Source organism: Takifugu flavidus, chromosome 21 (genome assembly GCF_003711565.1).
Source record: "Takifugu flavidus isolate HTHZ2018 chromosome 21, ASM371156v2, whole genome shotgun sequence".
NCBI lineage: Eukaryota > Metazoa > Chordata > Actinopteri > Tetraodontiformes > Tetraodontidae > Takifugu > Takifugu flavidus.
In genome coordinates this window covers 3,230,503-3,254,480 of record NC_079540.1, presented here as the reverse complement: position 1 = coordinate 3,254,480, position 23,978 = coordinate 3,230,503, and the positions used below count along the sequence as shown (strand labels likewise).

Sequence of the window (23,978 nt, the reverse complement as noted above, 5' to 3'; positions counted from 1 at the left end):
TGATATTTGGAACTAGAAAAGCACTCGGATAGTGCAGACCTCCACCGAGCAGGCACCTGGAGAGAGAGATCTGTTGTCTTCCTTTAATGGAGCTTGTTAGCTAACTAGTACCAGTAGTATCGCATGCATGTTGTCCCCCCAGGCTTCATTTCAACAAAATTGTAAGTATCTTGTCATGTCTACCTATGAACAATTCTGTTCGCAGATTAACACGGTAAAATATCTTAACAAACCCGACTCAAACTTTTTCAAGGGCATTTTGAAAGCGTATATAAAAAGAACAAAAACGCACAACAAATTTTAACAGAAGCTCTTTTTTATTTACTGACGTTTTCATCCAGTCTTGCAATATTTAGTATTTAGCGTTTCTCCTCATCTTTTGATTAGCAGGTGACTGAATCCAGCTATTAAGCCAAACAAAAACGTCATTAGGTGCCGACCTACTGGTTTCCCAGCCGCTGGCGTGAACGTGAACGCCTCACGGAGTGGCTGACGTCAGTGCGACGTAAGAAGGATCCGGGTGCCCGATGACAGCTCACCATCGTGACGACAGTTCCAGAAAATAACCTGCCCTCACTCTCATGGGTTGGTGTACAACATTGATTTATGTCGTCTAAAGCCAGCCACATGGCTCATGTTCTCATGTGTTTGGGGCCCCAGAGATGCAGTTGTAGTAAATGGGACGCAGACGCTGACATAAAAGAGAGATTTTATTGATGTGGTATCAATACAATCAAGTACTGTAGATTTTGTATAAGCAGAACAAACATTTTCAGTCAATAGGAGTGCATTTTTATACCCAAGATCTATTGCAGAGTGCACGGCATAGCCTTGTTTGACAAATAACCTATATTCCGATACACAGAACATTATGCAAATAGAAAATAAAAATCCACAATCCTTCACAAACAATACTAGAATGCTAACTACGTGTCGTAAATACCAGTAACTCATCAATGCTGTTAAATACCATTTATGCGTTCTAGGCTTCGGTGGTCGGTTTTGGCATCCCTATTAAATTATAATAAATGTATAAATACATCTTCATTAATTTCATGTGCAAATGGGAATGGCCATTTGTATTCAATGAAACTAGAGCAAACAAATATCCCTTAAGAACAGAAGCAAGCATTTTAAACATTTATTTACTTTAGGTCTTTATCTCTTATCTTTTCCAGCAAACAGACACTTCAAAGCAAAATGCGATTTAGACGCTAAATGGATGGTATTTGACACTTGTTAAATAATTTGCGCACAGGGCAAACTCGGCAAAGCAAGTGACATTGTCTAAAACATAAAACCAAGCAATGGCCACATATAGCAAACGTCTAAAAAAAAAAAAAAGAAACAGCAATAAGTCGCAAAAATGAAAACCTACAGTACATAACAAGCCTTGGGCTGTCTGTCGACTCACAGTGACAATGGAGGCGGAGGTTCGTGAATGAGGAAGAGCGAGCGCATTCTTTGCATGACATCGGCCTCGTCAACCCGCCGCACTGGCGGAACAACTGGGGAAGAGTTTGCGTGGTGGCACCGAATGACCTTGTGCAAACAACACAGGCGGCTGACATTCACCCTGAGTGCGCAGCTCCATGTTCGGCCCCGTCTTTGAACCCACAGACCGTCGCTCCTCCGCCGTAGAGCACGCTACTCTTCCAAATCAGAGGCTTTGGTGTTGTCATAAGCTCACACGTGGCTTACTGTTGCTGACCCCCTGCCTTTATTCATAACTACAATCATTTAAAACAGGTCTGGCACCAATCGAAGTGCGTCTTAAATGTCTTCCTACTCTGTGGTGCCTTCAGATTTTGTCCGTCTTCTCTTCGTTATTGCTCGCGATAATCATGTTTAATTCAAATGCAACCGGGTTCACTTTGTTTTGAAGGACGGATGCTGAAACGTCCTGAGGTCAAATCTCTCGTAGGACACCAACAGGTCGCTTTTGCAACTCGATGAGCACTCTGGTGCATTTGTAGCTTTAGCTTTTGGGACCAGAGCAGGATCGAGAAAAAGCAAAAACCCTACAGACACACAGACGGCGACAGACGGAACTAAGAAAGATAAGCACACGCGGGCACGTAGCATGTATCTTTAATGCCTCATCCACCAGAAATGAGTAAATATACAGCTCTCACCTCGACCCACCACCCACCTCTCCCAGAAATCTGGCAGAGCTTCGTTTAACGTTATATAACCGTATTTCACAACCTGTGGGCCTCAGCTCCCTTCACTTAGTCACGGTGTAAATGCAAATAGATCTCTCTTTTTTTTTAAAATTCAGTTGGGAAACATTTTGTCCTTGAAGCAGCGGATAAAGCCAAGTTAGCTTCTGGCATTACAGTTAGGGAATTCAAAGAAAATTCAATCAAAACTAACCCTTTGCCTTTGAGGTCACCTACAAAATGGCTCTGACCAAGAAGACATAGATCCGTCCGTCAGTCCGTCCAGAACGAATCGGGAAAAAAGATCCTTATGTCAAATTAGCATATATGGTTCAAATCCCAAAATTGTGAGAGAAGTGGGACTGGAATCAATGAACCTCGGGGATCGGGGGACGCCGGGCGGGGGGGGGGGATGTGCAGTCACATGGGAAGGTCCGGTACTGGCACATTACAAAGGTAGGCGCTCTATCGTCTGAATCCAACACAACAGCGAAGACATCAAGGACAAAATAATAACATTAGAAATTATGACATTATAATAATTAAACTAATATCGGCTAAAAACACGACATAAAATACAACCCAAAACACACACTTGAAGGACGCCAAATAAAGAACACAGTATGAAATTTCCTTCCCCTGCCTTTAAACTCTCCAAGTTTCATTCACAAAGTTTCTTCTTTTTTTTCTTCTGTTTTTTTACTTTTGAACTTGTTGATTGTGAGACGGATAAAGATGGCGACCACAAGATGAACAATCGCTTCTATTTCTATGAAGGCTGTGGGGATTTAAGGTTTCAGGCTGCTCTGAGGTGCTCATAAAGGAACATATCTGAAATGGGGGAGAGGTTATGTGGGGCAGAGAAGGAATCCTGAAAAGGAGGAGTGGATGTACTCGGTAGAATAGAGGCCATTGGCTTGATCTGAAGGCATTTGGATCCATACCTGATCGCCCTCCTTCAGCTCTAAGACGGCACTTCCGGAAGCCTGGTCCATGTAGCCTTTCTTGTACTCGTCATAGGTGTAAGTGGCTGGAACATTGTTTTTATACAGAGCCACCCACAGGCTCGTTCCCTTTACGTGCATGTGGTATGCAAAATAGTAGATGCCAGATAAAGGGGCAGTGAACATGCCGGTGGCAGAGCTGTAGGCATTCTGCCCATTGTACAGGGTCCTGTCAAATTTAATTGGCATGGCCGAGGGAGGGAATGGCGTGGTAAGGATGGCGGTGAAGGCGGGGGCCACAGACGCTGAGAGTGGAACTTGACTGTAGGCAGGCCCCTTTCTGTCCCCTGGAACTTCCCCCCCTTCTAACTGTGAATCCGTTGGCCCAGCAACCACCGTTTGACCGTTTCCCGGAGGACCTGGGGGGCCAGGAGGCCCAGGAGGGCCTGCATTACCATTGAGACCAGCAGGGCCTGGTTTCCCTTGAGGACCTTGGAGACCCATTTCTCCCTTTTCTCCTTGTTTACCAATACCGGGTGGCCCAATAAGTCCCGATTCACCTTTTAGGCCTGGGGCTCCCTGTGGACCCATTGGCCCCATGGGCCCCTGAAGGCCAGGAATACCTGACTGTCCCCTGGGACCTGGAGTTCCTATAAAGCCTGGTTCACCTTTCGGACCTGAAGGACCCATCAGTCCTGGATTCCCAGGTAGGCCAATATGCCCCGCCTCACCTTTTGGTCCAGGTTTTCCAATCGAGCCATTAGGTCCGGGAAAACCTTTCTCCCCAGGCATGCCATTCTTTCCAGGTACTCCACTGGGACCTTGATCACCTCTGAGACCAGGTAATCCTGGAGGCCCCTGTGGCCCCAGTTCTCCCTTAAGTCCTGTCAGTCCATGTTTTCCTGGGAGTCCCATTGGGCCTTGAAGTCCTGGAGGTCCTGGTTGTCCATCATTTCCTGGTTCACCAGATGGCCCCATCATTCCTTCTTCTCCTTTGTCTCCAGGGAGACCAGGCAACCCAGCATGACCTTTGTCTCCTTTAGGTCCAGTCAGACCAGGTTTTCCATAGCCAGGACTACCGGGAAATCCTGGAGAACCTCTTACTCCTGGTTCACCCTTTGGACCTATTGAACCTGGTACTCCAGGCAGACCATCTACACCAGATTTTCCAACTCCAACTGGCCCTGGAAGTCCTTGTAAACCTGGGGCCCCAGGTTCTCCAGGTTGTCCTTGATTTCCTGGAAGTCCATGGTCACCTTTAAGACCTGGTAATCCAGGCAACCCCTTTGGTCCTGGTTTACCTATACCCGGGATGCCAGGTTGTCCTGAATTGCCTTTGAGTCCAGGAGGACCCCTTATACCCGGAATCCCAGGCTTCCCATTTCCATTTTCACCCTTAAGGCCAGGCTCACCTGCTGGACCCTGGCCACCTTTAATTCCTGGTTCACCTCGCATCCCAGGGGGTCCTCTCATGCCTGGAAGTCCGGGTTTTCCATTAAGAGAAAGGCCAGCTGGACCAGGAAGGCCAGGTTGCCCCGTTAGACCTCTGGGGCCTGGTTCACCACGAGGGCCAACCTCACCATTTGAACCTTGCATTCCCTTTGGCCCAATCTTTCCAGGAAGGCCTGGAAGTCCTGGCTTGCCCATTCCAGGAAAGCCGGGAGGCCCCGGAGGACCTTGCTGGCCGTTGAGACCTGGCTTGCCCAGTCCAGGTTTTCCTTGAGGTCCTGGTGGGCCAGGAGGACCTCTTAGTCCAGGTTTTCCTTGGGGACCTGGTTCCCCCTTCACTTCCATCAAAGGTGGCATATCTAGTAAAAACAAGTTTTCATGTTTTATTGATGTGTTTTATAAGGTACAAGCGTAGATAAAGAGAACAAAACCGTACGGGCAAACTGATCCAGGCAGTTGGCCAACTGGTGCTTAAATAAGCCCTAATTTGAAGATAGAAACTCTCAATTTAATGGGAACTTCAACCTTAAGATTAAAGTGGAACTATAATCAGCGTCTCCGCAGACAACCTTGAAGATTTTGATCTTGGGTTAATGTGAGCATTTAAAAGGTACAGTTTGTACAAACCTGTATTAGCTGAGCTAGAAATGAGTCAACAATCTGCATCCAAAGCGAGTTTAAGGACGAAAGGAGCGTGTCTGAGCGTCATGGGCTATCTGACTAGCATTACTTTCTGGAATGTTCAGGATAAGAAATTTTGGCATCGCTCTCCTTTCTCAGTTATCTCTGTTGGTTTTCTTAATAGGCGGGAGCCATAAATAAAATATTCTGATAACCATAATTAAAAGAACATCATTAGACCTTCAGTTTAAACAACATGCGCTCATTCACAGGAGTCTCGAACCGGCACTGTAAAATAAAAAATAACACAAGCCATCACTGCCATCTAGTGGCACATACTGAGAATGCAGACAATGAACAGGTCATGTGATCTTAAAAAAACTTTCTAATATCTTCTGCGGTTGTCTTCACATACAAATCCCCGACATTTTTTTTTAAATCCTGTTTTCTAAATCCTAATTTGTATTTTAAAGATGGTCAAAGATGAGCAACTGTTCACATATTCTGAATGTTTCTATTATGCTCCTCTGATAGTACATCTTGATATGTCTGCTTTTTTAGTTTTCTTTAAATTTTCAGGAGCCCGTTTTTTTGTATCATCAATAATAGCACGGAGCAATAGAATATATGTAGCTCTTGTGTCTTTAATTTCTTTTCAAACGTTTTGTAAATGGTGTAATTTTCCATTATGTCCACTAGATGGGAGTAGAGACAGTTTTGTTGTGAGGCGCGTCAAAAAATATTTCAAACCTTTATATTTATATTTTAATTCTAAATCTTTTCTGTTAGGAGTTTTTTGTTTTGAGGAAGGAAGATGGCCAATGTTATATTTAGAATACCTAATATATTTGAAGAATATATGACAAAAAGCATGAAGGACTTTCATTTTTCTCCATGATTACAAGTACTAAGACCACATATATAAATTCCATAAAATGCATAAATTAATTGTGGTTTCAAAAATGTATATATGAAAATGTATTCATGACACCAGTTACTCACCAACATAATGCCCCTTGCCCTCTCTGAATGGGGGCCCAATGGGACCTTTCATCATGGGCTGCATATACTTCATGTGTGGAATGGGAGGGTAGCCTCCAGCAAACACTTGCGCCCCCAGCATCAGTAGCATACAGACAGGAGCCAGCAGCATGGTCACCGGGATCCGACGCTTCCAACTTCACATGTGAAAAACTGGAAGAAAGAAAAGATAAGGTGACTCAGCCATTCGGCTCAGAAGCCCAGGAGTCATTTATGTTGGACGACGGTGATTGAGCTTTAGCGTGTGTTTCTGTGCTCATCTGCTGCTCCTGGGTCGCTGTTGCTTCTGTAGGATCGAATCTAGAACAAGAGACCAAATAACCCTCTGACAGCTATATCCGTCAGGTCGGAGAGGCGGGCCAGCACGGGGGCGGCCATGTTTGTTTCTCTGTGGTGCAACTGTGGATGTCCGGCGGTGGCGGCGGCGGCGGCAGATGTGCAGCCTGTTCTGTCGAAGCGGATCAGATCTGTCATCTCTCCCGTGGTAACGTTTGGAGCAGAGTTTACCCCGAGTCTTTAAACCGTACGGCGATACAACCTTCTGGCGCTACTCTGAGCTCGGGTCTGTTTTAGTGCTTTTGCTCTCGCCGTCACTCAGAGTCGTTTCACAGCCCGCATAAATTCTTCTTGTTCAGCCACTTAACGCAATGTTTGCCCCGATGTTCTGAGCCGGGCGGTTCCGACAACCGTGGGCGGGCTTGCTTTGCTCCGGTTTAACGACTGAAAATTGAAAGACGTGAACAAAAACAGGGGAGCAAACAGGAGGCGCAGCGCTGCTGCGGGCCGCGTCTGGTCGTTGGCCGACGCGCCGGCTGGTTGGAAGCGGCGCTCGTCTGGTGCACGGGCCTGTGGTTTTGGTGCAGATGGAATTTAACAAGCGGCGCTGGTTCTGCAGGCGTCAAGAACTCCTCGGAGCGACGTGCACTCCAACGCAGCCCGGGCCTGAGCGGAGCGGAGCTCACACACATGTGGATGATTTACGGACCTCCGCATTGTGTTTATCAGCCGTCTTTGGTGAAAATGCACAGCAGACACTGTCGAGAATCTCTCTGGCTTGGCCGGCACCACCACCGCTGGACACGGACCCGCGCATGCGCCGGAGCGGGAGAACACCCACGTAACAAAACACACACACATATTCGAGTTGGCATGAGAATACACACTGCAGCCACGCAGGGAGTTCGAAAATACTCAAATTTGTCAAACCCGAACCTGCCTTTTCTTTATAAAACGGGCCCGAGGGGACGAGGGGGAGTGGAAGCCTCCAGAAAGTTGCAGAAAATGAGCAACATTCATGCTCCCAGTGAAGGAGCAACCTGAGAAAATTCCATTGCTAGACATGGCCTAAACCTGGACTCTTTGTTAAACACGTGCTGGAATGGAACCCAAGGCTAATCTGCAGTTTCTTTAGGACGCCACAGGGCCCGACAGGCCGCCTGGACGGACAGGAGAGACGCAGACGTGTGTCCTCCAGCTGCTCCGTCTGCCCGCTAATGGGATCAACGGCCCCGCTGTGTTGACGTCGAAGGTGCTCAGCCTCCACTTCCCTTAAGCGGTGGAAGTGTGAGCCCAGACTGCCAGGCATTTCCTAAACCACGTGCCACAGGCCGATTAAGAGCACCGAGTTTGGGGATCCTGTGTCGTTTATGTTTTTGTGGTTCGCATCCGAGCTGCGGATTGAGCAGAGGAATCATCAAGTGCATATCAAGCACAATTTAAAAAAAAAAAAGAATAACAACTGAGGGCTATTAGCTATTTTGGTTACAATTGGGTCCAACTTTGCAGGAATAAATAATAAACTCTCTTGACCCCCTCCTTCCATCCAACCCCTGATGTTAGCATGAACCTAGCATAATAATTGCTGATAATAATTGATGCTAAATGGAATTTTGTGTGAGTGCAGCTTTATTTAGAAAAGGTATCGCCCGCGTTTGGGGCCACCTTTGCGTCATCGTGTGTCACTTGAGCCGTCTCGCCTCGGCGCTGTCAGCCCGCGGCGTTACGACGCAGCTGTGGCGGCAGTTTTCTGTACCCGTGGTCACCCTCTATTACTCAACACTGTGCAAATAAACAGCAGTGAAACAGCTCCGCTGTTCACGGCGCAAACGTGCTGGCCACAAACTCGCCGCGGCTACAATGAGGCTTTGACGTTTGTTACGTCGCTGGAAAATGAGTTGGAAGAGAAATATTGTGCTTTCTGCGAGGCCAAAACATTCGTTTTAGCGTTGAGGCGTAACGCCTACTTTAGCGTGTCGTTGCCGTGGTTTTTCCAGAGGCCAGAACAGTCAAGCACACAGAGAGGCTTCGCCGACTGTTCCACGATGGCAGAAGCTCACGTTTCAGAAGAGACACCCTGGAATTGCTCCACAATCGGCGATCGATCCGCACGCGAATCAGAACCTGACTCCAAACGCAGGCTGGACTTTGACCCCTTCGCTCGGAGCTTCCACTCCGTGACCAGGCTCACAGCTGCTGGGTGGATGATTGAGAACGAATCCTCCAAGACAGGTCCAGAGAGCTTTAGAGAAGCTGCAACAATAGCTGGGGGTCATTGCTACAGCACCTGGGTTCAGCGTCTGGGTGTGTTTCAGTCATGCTCGGTTACGATTACTGTGAGAGATCCACGTGGGTTAATTTCAAATGTATCAGAGAGCGTCACGGTGAATCAACGCACACGAACACATCATCTAGGTTTCTCACTCTGTGACGTTACACTTACGATATAGCCAAAAAGTGCTCCACGGTTTTCATGATTCAAACCCAGCTGCGTGAATTCGCGTTTCAAAAATCGTACTTTCTCTCCCAGGAGGAAAAAGACCAAAACGAGCCAACGGAGGTGCCCTTTACATGAACCCTCCGCTGGAAGATTGTTCCGTTGAAAATATTTTAAAGGAAAACTGAGTGCTGTTTTAACAGGAATGAAAAACAAGTTTTTAAAAAGCTGCAGTTCTCATGTCAGCCGCTAGTGGGCGCATATGCACAGACACTTCCTGCTGACTGCGGCATTATTGGCAATCTTCTTGCACACGTGCAGGAAAAGTACAGAATGCAACTCTGCTGCACTTGTCCAGGTACTTCCCGTTTCCAAAAATCAATTGTTGTTCCCTGTTTACACGGAAACGGAGGCTTTGGCGTTCCAAAAATGCTACACTCTGGAACCCAGACAGCTGAAAGATGACAGACGTCTCCAGCTGAACATGATCGTGTGAAAACAGGGTCTCCGATCCCTGAAAGCTTAAAGGGCAGAAAGAGGCTGGAAACGAGGTGCGTGTGCGATAACGAAGGGATAAAGAGGCAACGAGGGAAAGCTAGCGGACGCAAGGGCTCTTCCGGGAGTAGGTATGAGGAAAACAAATGGCTGGGAAATGAGTGTGGAGGTCAGACAGGAGGGTTTTATTTCTTCATGACTTCATTGAGTAGAACATTTTCAGCCCCCGGTGGGGGGGCTTGCAGAAGCAGACGCGCTAATCATAAATCTCCGCGCGTGTCTGAGCACGCCACCTGTGAAAGACGGGCTTATTAGTCGCTCGCAAATCTGCGTGAAGGTTTTCGCCACTTTATCGGTCTTTCCAGCCCCGCAGGATCTGTTGCTAACCAAACCTGTTAGCATATATTGGCCTCGCCGTCTCAGTGCTGTCATCTGTGAAACATGCTAGCAGATACAAGGGAGCGGAAGCAGAAGGGGGACGGAGACTCAGCTGACCTGTTGGTGGACTAGCAGCACATTTCCGGTGCCTGAAACACTCGTGCCTTTCTGAGCAGAGGAACTCCTGCACTTCACAAAGCTCCCTCACTGTCTTGTCGTTGTTGGCTGGCACAGCAGCTATTTTCTCCCACTCGCCCTCTTTTTCTTAATCCTCCCACTGAGGTGTGAATGCTTGTATTGTGGGCCGCCAGTGCCGCTTGTTTCCTCTGTAAGTCATCTGACTACATGAACACTAGCCTCTGTTATTCCTCATTAATTGCGAATAAAATGGGCCCTGAAAATGGAGGAAAGTGCCTTCTTTACTGTTACTGGATTACAAAAAGAATGAGCATCCTCCTGCAGGCTAGGTGGATTTAGCATCATTAAACTGGATTTGATAATAGAATATTCATGTCTTGAGGCACACAAAGGTCAAAAGTTGTCGTTTTCAACACCTCAGACTTCTTAACAAGAGGATTTTCAAAGTTGAACGTAATTTAGGCCATCAATAAGGAATATTTCATTATTTTAAGGGGTGTCTGGGTAAAACAAGCATAAAGAGATGACAATGATGTTGGTCCCAGAACAGACCCCTGTGGAACCTGAATCCCCTAGGCTTGATAATAAAATATAAATGACTGTAAAAATATTGACTAGCTCAGGACTTGTCCAGCCTCTTTTTTTCTGGCGATGTTCAGAGTTAACAGTTTATTTAGTCTCTGGACAGGACGGTGTCTCGGATCTGGAATAAGAATCTGTTGCTCTGGGTCTCTGTTGTGTCTTGTGTTTCTGTGGCACGTCTCAAAGTCTCCAAAAGGACCTTGTGGGTGGGCTGCCTTCGCCAGAAGGAGGTTCTCAGCCATTTTCACTTGTCATATTAACTATTAAATAAACAGAAAGTTGATACAACAAAAAAAAGAACTCACCACGTGAACAAATCCTCATTTTCTTTATACTGTAGCTACTGTCATGGTGACCTGACTATTTCCTGACTATGTGTCAGAAAAAATTGATGATGAAGGCAAAGCTAACTATGGCAGGGACTCAAACCCATGCGGTGAAGGTGAGAAATACTCTGGGGCACTTAAATAAGGCAGCTAAAACCAGAACAATCACACACCATCAACTGTTCCATTCTTCGCTGCCAGGCCTGGAAAAAAAAAAGAACGGCCCAGGCTGCACGTAGCTGAGGCTAGCATTGAGGAGGGAAAAGCCCAGAAAAGTCCGCTCATCGACCGTTCCTATCAAAGGATTGCAGAGTCGGACATTCTTCGAGCGGGGGTCATGATGTAGCCTAATGCTGAGGCCAATGAAGGGCATGACCACGGAGGAGGCGAGCAAGAGGCCACGGAGAAGACATGAGGTCACTGAGAGCCGAAAGGAAAAACAGGGAGATGGAGGAACAAAAAATAGAAGCCTTAGATCTTCAGCTTCCTTTTGACCCACTTCAGATATGTGCCCTGCCAATCATCTCAAAGTCTTCAGCTGCTAGCAGCCGAGGCGCCTTCACACACACACACACACGCACACACACATTTACACAAATGCACAAATCAGCTGGCAGCAAAACAGAGAAGGAGGCTTTTTTTTAAAGAGGGGAAGAAAAAGAGGCAGAGAGGAGATTATAATTTAATAAGGAGCAGGAAATCTTGGTCAAATCCTGCTGAAGGAGCTGAAATGCCTCCATGCTGCAGGCTTCTGGACTACAGACGGGCTGGGTTCCATCTGAACGGGCTTTTCAAGCACAGGCGGCGAGAGAGGTAACCTAAGAGCAAAAGACCAGAAGGAGAGAACTTCCAACGTGCCAAACGGTGCCATGGTTTTGCAATCTTAGCACACATTTGGCACGAGCGTAAATCCATGTGTCACTTTGACAAATCATGGGAAAAACATCAGTTAATTATGAGTCTCTCGTCCTTGAGATGGAGTCTGCTGCTGGATGCTCCAGAAGTCTCAGAACCGTGACCGTTATCACCATTTAGCCAACATCCAAGGGTAGAACGTCAATTTGAATTATGAAGGGGGGAGACATATCGGCCGTCATTAGCCAACAGTGTTCATGATACCGCAATGAGCTATGCTAAGCTACCTATCCGTCTGTATCTGACAGGCAAGAATGAACATAAGTGCATTACCGGAATTCCACATTTCAGGAATAAGATCAACAGCTTGATTTGTTTTGTCTTGTAAAAAAAGGGGGATATAAAAGTTGGAAGGACAGAAAGCCCATGAGTATCTGCTGGTTCTCTAATTGCTGTCAGACTAATGTGAAGCCCAAAGCTTAAGTTAAGAAGCTACAAACTCCTCTTGACAGTCTGAAACACGATGGATCGCCTAAATTGCCTTACTGGGACTTTAAATAAAGCAGCCATCAGGAAATGAGCGCTAGCAGTGGGACTGTTTTCGCTCGAGGACTCAGACAGGGTGACCCCGGGCCACAGCGGGATGAGATGGCGGGATGGAACGACACGGAACAACGTGCTAGCCAGCCTCTGGACCCCAGCTCAATTAGATTTGCTGTCTTTCCAACTGCGTGTGGAGGCGGATGTAGCGCGAGCGTGCACTGGGGAGTTTTTACATAACACCTAACACAGCTGAGGGTATCGGGTCGCACAGGCAGCCTCTGCTCACGCCACCACACAGCTCGCCACTTTGCAAATGGAAACTCATTGGCTGGTTTTTGAATCCCAGTTGGGGACTACGAATTTTTCATCGGCCTCTGATTGATCGTGCAGTTGATCTCAAATAAGGAGGGTCAAAAATCAACGCGTAGGGCCTGAGACCACCAGGATAAAGACCGTAGGCCCATCTGACTGTGGCCCTTTTTGGAGCCCACTCCACCCATCAGGATCAATAAGAGGCTTTATTAGCTTTTGGCCACGAGTGCAGGCTGTGTAAGGAGACCCTGCCAGTTCTGGAATCACAGCTCCCAAAATTCACCACTGGGCTGCAAAAAACACAGTGTGTGTGTGTGTGTGTGTGTCTCAAACATACTATATAGGTAGGACCAGAATACACATTTAACTCGCACAGTGAGGACCAGTTTGGGAAGGGAGGGCATTTAGGCTGGTTGTTATATCATCGAGGAGTCATTTGAGAGTTCGGACTTGGTTAGAATTTGGGTTAATGGTTGGGGAGGGCATAAAGTCTGTGAAAGTCCTCACAAAGATAGAAGCACAAGTGTGTGTGGGTGAGCGAAAAGGAAGAATGACATTTTAAAACTATGGATGTAATAAAATATCTAACAAGAGATAAAAGAATAAGAAATAAGTGACTAAGAATGAATGATATTATTATGATCATGTATTTAAAAAAAATTGAATCTGCAAACTGTGCCACAATTGTAGCACATACTAGTACCTGCCACACATGCTCAGGCAAAACCAGTCGAAGAGTATTTGTTATAAAGACAACAGAAACTGTGGCTCCATGTTATGGCTGATGAAGGCCTGAGGGGGCAGCAGAGTACCTGACCCAAAGATGTCAAAGGTCAAAATGCTTTTGGCCAATATCAGCTCCTGCCTTTCGCTCCTGTTGGATTCCCGTGTTTCAAGAAAACCAAAACTGATCTGCAAACAAAATAATCCTCCTTAGAGGACAAAAGGCAGGATCAGAAACACAATGTCAGGACAGCAGACTGGGTTCGGGTTACACCTAGCATTAGCCCGGCTAACACACATATTCAGTAGATTGTAGCAGCGACAGGAAGAACTTATATATCTCCAGTAAATGGTTTTAAGAACTATAATGTGTCTAAAAGCTGTCTGAGTAACAATTCTACAAACTTTAACCTGGACAAGACTGCAGTGTGTTGGTTAAATCTGCTGTAATCCTGTGATTATCGATGAAGTTAAAGCTAGTTCTGTGCTGTCTAAATAATAAAAAACAACATTACATTTATGGTAATGGGCTATTAAAGTGTCTAGTCAGAGTATAAAGTTTATGCACTGAGGGAGGGGGGCAGCGAAAGAGCTTTTAATGACAACAAGCATCCAGATAATTGCACCGCGTTGACTGAACTCCGTTTCCTTGTTCACCTGCCTCCTGGAATTCCTGCAGCTTTGCCAAGAGCCTGAAAAAAATGGCGCATTGAGCCTTGGAGAGGCTCGGCACAATAATAACCGCTCGAGGAAAAGCGGGGGGCAGACATCGACCAGTACATCTAACGGCTCATTAGCGATTCTCGAGATCAGATATGTTTCTCTCCCTGACGCGGCAGCCAAAAAGGAGGGAAACATTCTTGGGAGTCTGGACTGATGGGTCCTCCGTTGGATAACCAGCGGACTGAAGCGGTTTCTTTGTCTCCTGCTGGCAGCTGGAGGGGACGGAAGGATTGTTGGTAGGAACATGAGAATTAAAGAGGAATCAAACTTACACCACAGACATGAGGATGAGACACGGCCTTGGACGGCAGAGGAGCGGCAGGGGAGGACGAGGACTCGCGGGGAGGAGGCAGAGGCCAGACTCCTCACGCAGAGCAAATAAATCATCAGACAAAGGCAAACTGATGCTACAGGCTGTAAGGGCAACACAGGATGGACCCTTCTCTGACAGAACAGGGGGGCTGGAAATACTGCTGCTGGTCGGGTTTGGGTCCGTGTTCAACCCTGCACGGTTCTGTGCAAGAACAATCAGGTGTTGTGTTTTATGGCATACAGTTGATAAACCTATCTAGAATAAGGCTTATCAATTACTAGCGCTGACCACTAGAGGGCACAAAACTCGCCAATTTATGTTTTCTATTATTAGTATTTTTCATCGTGTTTCATCAGATTTTGTGTTGTGCAATCAATTTTTGGATTTTTTAAAATTGTTTTTCTCCCTATCAATGTTGTTATAGCTGCAGTTTTACGTCTCTGTGACACCTTTCAGCTCTGTCGGGTCGGAATCTTAATCACGTCTGAGATGCTGTTTGAAGCCCTAATGACCAGAGTCAAAATAAACCTGCGACTGTCACAGAAAATTGACGCACCGTTCACTCGGACACAAAGAAACCGCTGTGTGCAACACGAAACATTCATGAAGAAGACAGGAGGGGAACGGTAGACCTCCGAGAAGGGACTGAGTCACTCCTCTGAGCCGGGCCGGTTTCTCTTCTGTTATTACTCCAAACAAACCCGAATGCCCAGTGCAACCCAGTAAGGGATGACAGAAATGAGGAGTGTGAAGTGGGTGCTGAGTGGCCTCTTTCATTCCTCCTGTTTACAAGTTGTCATTTGGCAAATATCTGGTAAGTGGAACGGCCCAACACTTAACTGAGCCGCTTGTGAAGTTCTGTTGGGCCTGTCAGATTCCATCGAATCCGTGAGCATGTGTGGCTGAAAGTGCTGATGAGAAAATTAGCCTTTTCCACCCCGGTAATGATCTGTCAACCTGTACCCACCAGACTTCACGTCAGGAAAACACCTGATGCCACGACAGCCGCAGACGACCGGCTGTTGATCTGGGCGGTTACAACTAACGGACCTTTAGCTTTAACTAGCAATGCAGGGTGGGTTTATGTACTGGTGCACGGGGCCCAGCCTGACTTCCAGCGACTGAGTCAGCAGGTAAACAGCCAGAATTGCAGCGATGGTACCAAAGGGGAGGTAATGGTTCCTCGGATGACACAAAGCAGGCCGCTGTGGGAAACCTCAGCTTCTTCATTCACCGAGGTTTGAAAACATGAAAAGGACCACAGCGTTTGATCTCGTCTCTTGAATACGTCTCCGGGCTTCAGAAAAGAAAATGGCTTTGGAAACTAGATTCCCCAATTATTTGCCCATCACTCCCTATCCCTCCTTCCATTCCTCCCACATTAACGATTCAGGCTTTGATATGAAAGTGGGATGAAGATGAAGTCCCGGCAGAGGAAAAAGTGTCCGCGTGGGGAAGTTCAGGCTTCAAAAATGTTGTAAATTCTCATCAGCCTAACACTTTTACCCTGAAGAGACTCCTACACAGGCATCGGACATTCCCCCTTCTTGCTGAATTTGCACCTCTGAAATGATTCAAGTTACTGGAACGCCTTTGCCAGGACCATGATGAAGCTCCTATTTCAGACTACATTCAAACCACTACAAACATAACGACAGGTGTCATCGGCATACGTACAAATATAACGGTTGACCAACTGCAGCAGCAGTGGAAAGCTGATCCTGGCATGCAGCATCGTCGATTTAATTTAAAAGGGTCGACATTATCATCGAGGTTAAAAGTTCCCAAACTCTCACCAACACTCTAAAGTCTAAATGCTCCAGTTTAGCAGCAGCCATGTGCCTTATTTCCAAGAAACTCTGCAGAGACCACATGCATCCATGATGAATAGATATAGAGGGGGTCATGCATTTTTGATCTCTGCTAGAGTAATTATCTTGTTGAATTTTAACGGAAAAGCTATATGTTGGCCAGAGCATGCCGGTGTTTATGTATGAACTCACAAACTGACTCGCTTTTTCCTCATCCCGCCAAATATTTTCTAAGCTTGTCTGCCTCGGGTGGCTCGTTTTTTTAGCTGCACGCTGAAAACACCGACTCCCGCAGACATTCCATCGTGGTCGTCACGGGCCCGGTATGTGTTAGACTAACCTATCTACCTGTCCGTACGGAAAAGTTTCCCTGCAACTATGATTACTTCATCATGGCTCAACATCCTAACAGGTGTGCTACCTTGAACTCGACGACACAAATTTTGCAGCTATAACTGTGCTATAACTTGCAGCTATTACATCAGGTTTGTATTTATTCCTTTGTTTTACCTTAAGATCTAAAGGTTTTCATGTTTGACTTGGGCACGATACATCCTTCTGAGGCCTATACAGTCAATATCCTGAATTCCACGTATGTACCATAAGCACTTGTATTATGGTTCCATATGTGGAATAGCTGCATAAAAGAGATGAGAGTGAAAGGATAAAGACCCTCACAAAAGTCACGAAACCAATAAGCACCAGCTACCCGATGTCTCCCTCACCCTGCACCATATTTGCACACAATCGGCTACGCTAACCCTGGCCAGGATTGCCCGGTATGAAGGAGCTGTGTTTAGACGACTTTTCTCAGCCGCTCGGTTGAGAACCGAGCAAATAGACGTAATGCCGGAATAACACTGACTGGAATGCATCTCTGCATATGTGGTTGTTGGCCTTGGATGGAGATTTGAGGTTGCGAGAGACAGATAGTTCCTTCCCCCCCTCTAAAATTTCCTTACATGTTGGTGCGCTCTGTCACATTTTCGGCTGTGGTTGTTCCCAACGGTAACAGTAAGCGACATGAAAGGGTCAAACAAACGCTCCTTTCACAAAAGATTATGTGTAAATCACCCAATTTTAGACTTTGCTTTAATTAGCTACCCTCATAATTTACTGTAATTACATTTAAAGGGTCTCGCTGTCAGTCCTCTACATGTGTATGGATGACTATGAACAAGCACATGTTGGATCCAGAACTTGTTTCCAACACCGACGCCAAATTTCTTCCACCCTTCCAACATGTCCTCACCATTAGCCTTCCGTTGGATTCCTGTGTGTGCACCACTCCAGCCTTTATTATCCCCACTGCGGTGGGGGGAAAAGCCACAATTGCCCTCTCACACTCATAAGCTAATTGCTACAATTTGCTTATCGCATAAGTGCAGATGTGAAAACAGGCAGTCTAGACTGATAGTGAAGACAAACCATTCCATCTGGGTTTTAAAAGTGGGTTTCCACAGAACAAAGATGTTTTTTGTTCTGGGACCCGTCCACTCCTGGCCCGGGCTTAATATCTATATCTGTAGATCAGATGAGCTTTCTCGCCGTCCGCTGTTTTGGATGTGTGCACGCGCAGCGAAAATGGCTACAGACACATTCCAGGCACCGCTGATGGAGTGAATAATAGACTGACGGAAAAACAAAAAGACGGGACTCTGCAGAAGATTTGGGCTGTGCTGAGATCAGCTTTTGCAGTGGAAATGAAGTGAGTGCACAGACACCGGCTGCTTCAACTTTACAATGAAAATTACTGTAGAAACAGAAAGGCAAAAGCATTGGCTTAACTAGCTAAGTGTTTTCTCATATCAGCCGGTAAAATATAAAAACTGACAATAGACACATCATTAGCATGTCAAGCTACTACTTAGTATTGGAGGAAAACATTTGGCAAATCACAACTACATCGCGTTTTTCTCTTCATTGAGGAGCCGTCTGCGAGCACTAGGGTTAACCGCGCATCAACAAGATCAGCTCTGACAGGGTCTGGATTTGTCATTGTCTCTGAGGAGGAGATGACAGCAATGTGTGCATTTCCCCGCACGCTAATCCTGGACCGTTCCTGCGACGACAGTCACATTTAAATGTGCGGCATGCTAACGAGTACAAAGTATCACTCCATATATTCCAAGGCCTTGACGTGGTTCGAATGAATGGAAGCGAAATGAAAAATGGCTCCGTTAGCAGACAAACAACTGAATATAAAGGCAGCACTGTTAAATCTTTCAATCTCGCCAGGTTTCTGTTTCCCTCTACGGATTAAAAGCGAAATTTTAGCTGATTGCAAGAGTTTAGGGATATGTCTGAGCTCGTTGCTCAACTCGACGGAACGGACCTGCTGTTCCCGACCGGGCAAACAAATATGCGAGTAGTAAAAAAAACAAAATGTGAAGAGGAACAACTTGGGAACAACTTGGGACGCTGGTTTACAAAGCGCATGGTTGCTATAAAGCTAGCTCACCCATTACCATATCCATTTCATTCCTCTCCTCTCATCGAAAACAAAAATGAACAAATGTGTTCGCTAGTGACCCTTTTCAGTCAGAACTTGGATATTGTTTAATTAGCATTATGGAATTTTCTTGTCTCGATACCTTCCAAAACAAGGTTTTATGCAATACCTTAAGCCTAATCTCTATAATCTCTATAAAAAAAAACAGGCCGCTGAGGTTAACACTTTGTTTGAACTGTGGAACTGTTCTCTGACATCACTATTAATGTCATGCCAGTTCATCCACAGTGACTGATGATGATGATGATGATGATGATGATGATGAAGAGACTACCATCCTTTTAACCATGTGTTTGTTTACCTCAGGCATCACAGTGCAGCATTCCGAAGGTTCCCTTATCTCACCGAAAGATGGGAAATAACCCCAGCTGTTCTTGCTAAGCAGGAAACTAAGTTGTCCAACAGTTTCTTTAAGTCCTTGGGAATGCGGCCATCATGCTTTACCTTTCCTATCCTACTGAAGGACACATTAATGTAGAGATAAACAGAAGAGAACTGTAGCTAAGACTGTGACACACTGCCGACACGCACGAACACACACCCAGCAGAGCAATGTTCAGGAACTGTTCACCTCAAATGAGCTGGAATGAGCGCAAAGTCGCTTTTTTTGCATTTTATTATTTCGCCGCTCTGCCGCTGATTAGAGGAAACGATTAAGGCAGCAGCGTTGAAGGGCTGTTTGTGCTGTGTGCTGCCTAATGCCTTAATTATGAAACACATGTTTCTCAATGGGCTCAGAGCATTTAGAGAAGGGATTATGTTCCAAAGCCAAGACCATTTAGACAGGAACAATCATGGGATACTGTGACGATCGATAACAGCAATTTATTTTTGTCAAAATGGCATTGAAGACATTGTGAAATATGATATTCATATGAATAATATAGGCATAAGGATGCCACTGACAGCATGGATAAAGTCATTTATATATATACTGTATATATACTGTATATAGTGATGTTGTAAGGTTTAAAGTTTAAAATAAAGGTTAAATGTGTGCAACCACACTCAAAAAGAGTCTCATCACTGTCATTCTATTCCATTCATGCTGCAAACTTAGCTATTAAGAACATTCCATCAGCAGAAACTAAAATCTATCTTGATTTCAGAGCACTGCAGAGGAGCAAAATGCCTCCACTGAATTCCCCTCCCAACAGAATGTCAGCGTTACTTTGGCAACTCCACTTTCTAACTGGGAGATAAATTGTGGAACAAAACTTGTTGATAGATTGCAGGTATTACTTTTGCGCCAATGAAGGTTAGAGGGAAAACTCCAGCATGTGTGAACATAACAACACACACAAAAACATTTTTTTTTAAATCCATTGCCTTTAAAAAAAATAAGTCTATATTCTACTTCCCTCGAGGGAAACTGGACAACCCAGTAACCCCGGCGCAGGATTGTCTTGTTATGACCATCGAAACTGAACAATAACAGAGCCTACTGCTTTTCAAATGGTCTCCGAAGGCCTCAAAAGAGCTCCAAATCCTTTCCTCGACACATCTGAGAGAGATAAAACCATCCGGCATATCAAGTGAAATAAGGAAAACAAACAGCTGGCCAGGGAGCGTGTCTCTGACCAGATGAAAAGAGTAATATTGGGAGTTTTATATGGAGGAACTGACCCGTGTTAAGAGTTGGCCCGGTCTCCAGCTCTTGGGAGCCCCCAACAGAACTCCTGCCAGACGGTGAAGCGAAGGGCAGTGACAGAGAGGTGGGAAGGTCAGAGCCTAAAGAGGAGCGAGCTCTCGTGCACTGTTGTGCTCACCGGTGCAGTCACCTGAACTGAACCGACCAAAACATCAACAGTGAGCTGGGAGGGTCACACACATCCTGGAGGACATGGGAAAACTCCATCCCATTAATAAGGAACAGCACTGCTGCTGGATGCGCACCGAATCTTTCATTCCTGTTTGTTTCCATTGGATTCTCTTTAAAAACACGAGCTGCCGTCACCAAAGAACTATGGCACACCACTGGAAAAATAGCGTTCCGACTCCAGGAAGCATTGCTCAATACGTGTTTTGTCAGGGGCTCGGTTACTGCGCCTTGTTAAGGCCCCGCTCGCTAAAAGCTGTATCTGACACTAGAGATCAGCTTTGTGCAACCACAAACTTTAAACCCTCGAAAAAACTGTCGGGGTTTGAGTCAAGAGGAGCCATAAGATGCGCTTACAGAGAAATATTCGAAGAAGCTTGGACGAGGAGTCAAGAGGACGGCCGAACCTCTACCCGAGGGTTGTCAAGCCCCTCTTGGAGGTTTTGATGTTCAGTTAAACCCGAGCCGCTGCTGACAGAGTCAATGGGAGGTGCTGGGAAAATCGAAAAAGGGGCGTCTGCCAAGCTTCCTCTGTCTCTGTCCTCCTCTTTGTGCCAGCTCAGTGGAAAAACTCCCCCTGGGCCAGACACAGAAAGAAAGTCCAAAAGGGAGAGAAAAAACAAATAAGGTACCACAACTGGAATATAGAATCATATTAGTTGAGAGAAAAGCCTCGATTTGGTCCTGGTTTCCTCTTCCTGTGTCTCTGCGGTGTTTATTTCACGGCACACTCAGACCGGAAAGTCAAAACAGCCTTTCACTACAAAGGCACAATTAATAATAATGACCTGCTGCATCCAATCTAGAGGACCACATGTTTGGGCAGATACTCTGTAAACATGCAGGCTAAATGTCCACGCTACTATGGAGTAGCAGGAGGAAGTAGTGTGACTTGGGAGACTAAAATACATTTCTCTCTTTTATATCAGGTCTTGTTTTTTTCCCTCACCGGAATCCGAGTTCGGCCAATTTCTCTTGGCCCGGCTTCTGATTAAGACCAGGACCCGCTGCCTGTTTCCGCTGCCCTTCGCAGCAATTCATCATTCGGTTTATCGGCAGCCGCAGTTAGCGTGCTCCGTGTCACACGCTGAAACGTCTGGGCCTGAAGAGCTTGGTGAAAGAAAGCACAAAACGGCGCGCTTGATGAAGCACTTCGATGAGCCTCGATGCAAGAATGTGGTTCTGTTAGAGCCTAAGGTGATGAGGAAATGAACGAGCACTGGGACACCGTGCCGACAGCTGCTCAAGAGCTGATTGTTACAGCATGTTTACCTAATACAAGATTAAATACCAAGCTTGACTTTCTTCCGGAGACTCCTTCAGCCCACAATGGTCACGGTTCTGCTGATCTCCACCCTCACTGACGGTTCACTCTGAAACAACCAGGATGCACCTCAGGCGCAGACGCTCAATAAACCTGCCCTCCTACTCCTGTACATTCTTGACATTGGAATAGATGTTGATCAATGTGGCCACTAGGGGGCGAGCCTCGGAATTTAGAGTTAAAACGGATCTTTCAGACCAATAAGAATGTTGAAGACTCAGAAATTTCTTTGGTTAGACTAATGATAGGTGTTGCCTGAGCTGTTGGATGATCTACCATCATTACCTGCATTTAACCGACGACCAAAGTTTGGTTTTGTTTTTACTTTGAATAGATTTAGTAGAGCACAAACAGGTGTTTTTCTCTGCAGTGGCATCTTTTAAACATTCTCCCACTGGAAAGCAGGAAAAAAAACCTGGTTTTACTCTTTTTGTCCTGCAGAATGAGTGGCATCCTCTTTCATTTCCTCAAAACGTACATCTACTGTAAATGCCCCTTCAAGCATATACTATACAAACATTCACAAAGTACAAAGCTGTTGCACATGTGCACACCCCCTGTCTGCTGGAGTGCCCCCTACTGGTAACACAGAGGACATCATTTTTTAAACAGTACCGCTAATATCAATCTGCCATCTTTATGGAAATCAGAGAAATGAAGTCTTACACTTGAAAACTAAAAGTCAAGATGTGGTCTATAAATCAAGACGTTGCACTGGGGTGTGAAGGTCTCGCCACTCTATATATATGTGGTCTGGTAAAACCATGTAAGAATCGGCTGTCTGGTGCCACTTCGCATTCAGAGTGACTCTTATTTGTGTATGCTCGGTCACGCTTCAGCACTCTGTGTTAAAATCCTGCCCGGGCGGCCGCTTGGAGTCTGGCAGCTGCGATGAAATAATGCCCTACACACAAACACACTTGTAAACCCCTTGTAACCACTGGTGAAGACATAACCCACCAGCAGCCGCCCACTTGAGAACAGAGCATCCCAGTCAGTGGCCTGGGGTTGCCAGGCCATGTTGGCATCGAACAAGCGCCAAGAATGTAGATACATGCCAGTTAGAAAGAAAACAAGAACTAAAACAAGACCCCTATTTCTGGCGAAAGAAAAAGGGGGCAATAAATCTCTGAGCAAGAGACGTTTTAACAGAAACCAGGGAAGGGAGGTAAGAGTGACTGGAAACCAGTAAATCTATATGAGAGGCCCTGAACTTTATGGGCAAATATCATGTTGAACAGTAAAACAGACACGGGTGTCAACCTGCAGCTTTTATCCCCAGGAACTCCTGCACCTCAGCCCTGGATCGTTGTGGAACTGCGTTTGTGCACCTCGTCTACGAGCACGTACCCGCTTGTGCACGCTAACGCAGGTACATCTGCTCTTGAATGAAACACAAAGATGCTGCCAAGGGCTTTGGGGGATTTCAGAACTTCAGTGTCTTTTCCAGAGTCTGCTTTCCCCTCCGCTCGAAACAAAAAACCACACATCTCCTCTGCAAAGCAAACGTTTGGCCCTCCGCTATTGTGCTCCTCTTATTTGTCTGATTTAGATTTTAGCTCTGTCGTTCCGTTCGCCTTCCTTGCGGGACACCTGGAGAGTCAGAGGCACAACTATTTCTCCGCGTTCTTTTGGGATGGAGGGATGTCGTTACTGTGGAATGCAGTGTGGCTTGCCAATGGCGTCACACAGGATGGATGGACTGAAGCAACGGGGATGAAGAGAATAGATGAAGAGGAGGAAAAATGATCTTTCACTCTGTCCGGATCTACTTATGAAAACCTAAAAAGATGATCAAGCGCCACTCCTTTCCACGCAACTATAGCACACAAATATTGGAAGAATCGTGACAAAAAACACTGGGAGCGTAACTCAACTTATGAAGATGTGACAGGAACAGCAAGCAGTCACCATTCCAACCATGTGCCGAACACCCTGATCATGTCACCACAGAGGAGATCAATAAGAGAGCACCAGTACAAGTTTAACAACCCAGCTTGGTGAGCAGACAGTACCTGTTGTTTTAAATCTGCAAGCTATTACCCTGTGCACTGGCCTATGACTGGGGAGAAATTTGCAGGTCCCATGACAAAGATATTGCACAGTCTGTTTTTATTCTAAGTTTTTCCTTCCTGCTCTCTGTTTCTTTTGGCCGTGGCCCCTGGAGCCACATGTGGTGGAAGGTGAAAAAAAG

General features: G+C 46.0%; 1 protein-coding gene and 3 long non-coding RNA genes across 4 annotated transcripts in view; 3 read left to right on the top strand and 1 right to left on the bottom strand.

Annotated features, from left to right (window-relative positions):
- Positions 1-23: 23 nt before the first annotated feature.
- Positions 24-2,269, top strand: LOC130518094 (uncharacterized). The gene is made up of 2 exons (XR_008947928.1): positions 24-161; positions 388-2,269. It is a non-coding gene; the product is annotated as an uncharacterized LOC130518094 (long non-coding RNA).
- Positions 698-23,978, bottom strand: part of col8a2 (collagen, type VIII, alpha 2) — a 24,049-nt gene continuing 768 nt past the window's right edge. Inside the window, exons 2-3 of the mRNA XM_057020439.1 lie at positions 6,179-6,370; positions 698-4,914 (exon numbers count right to left, since the gene is read on the bottom strand). Coding sequence (XP_056876419.1) covers positions 3,011-4,914; positions 6,179-6,329 — 2,055 coding nt within the window. The 5' untranslated portion in view covers positions 6,330-6,370 and the 3' untranslated portion in view covers positions 698-3,010. The remainder of the gene's footprint in view (positions 4,915-6,178; positions 6,371-23,978) is intronic.
- On the top strand, positions 6,318-7,955 carry LOC130518099 (uncharacterized). Its single transcript, XR_008947933.1, has 2 exons — positions 6,318-7,334; positions 7,629-7,955. It is a non-coding gene; the product is annotated as an uncharacterized LOC130518099 (long non-coding RNA).
- The window catches only part of LOC130518096 (uncharacterized), a 14,128-nt gene continuing 12,880 nt past the window's right edge, over positions 22,731-23,978 (top strand). The window contains exon 1 of the long non-coding RNA XR_008947930.1: positions 22,731-23,784. This is a non-coding gene — a long non-coding RNA (uncharacterized LOC130518096). The remainder of the gene's footprint in view (positions 23,785-23,978) is intronic.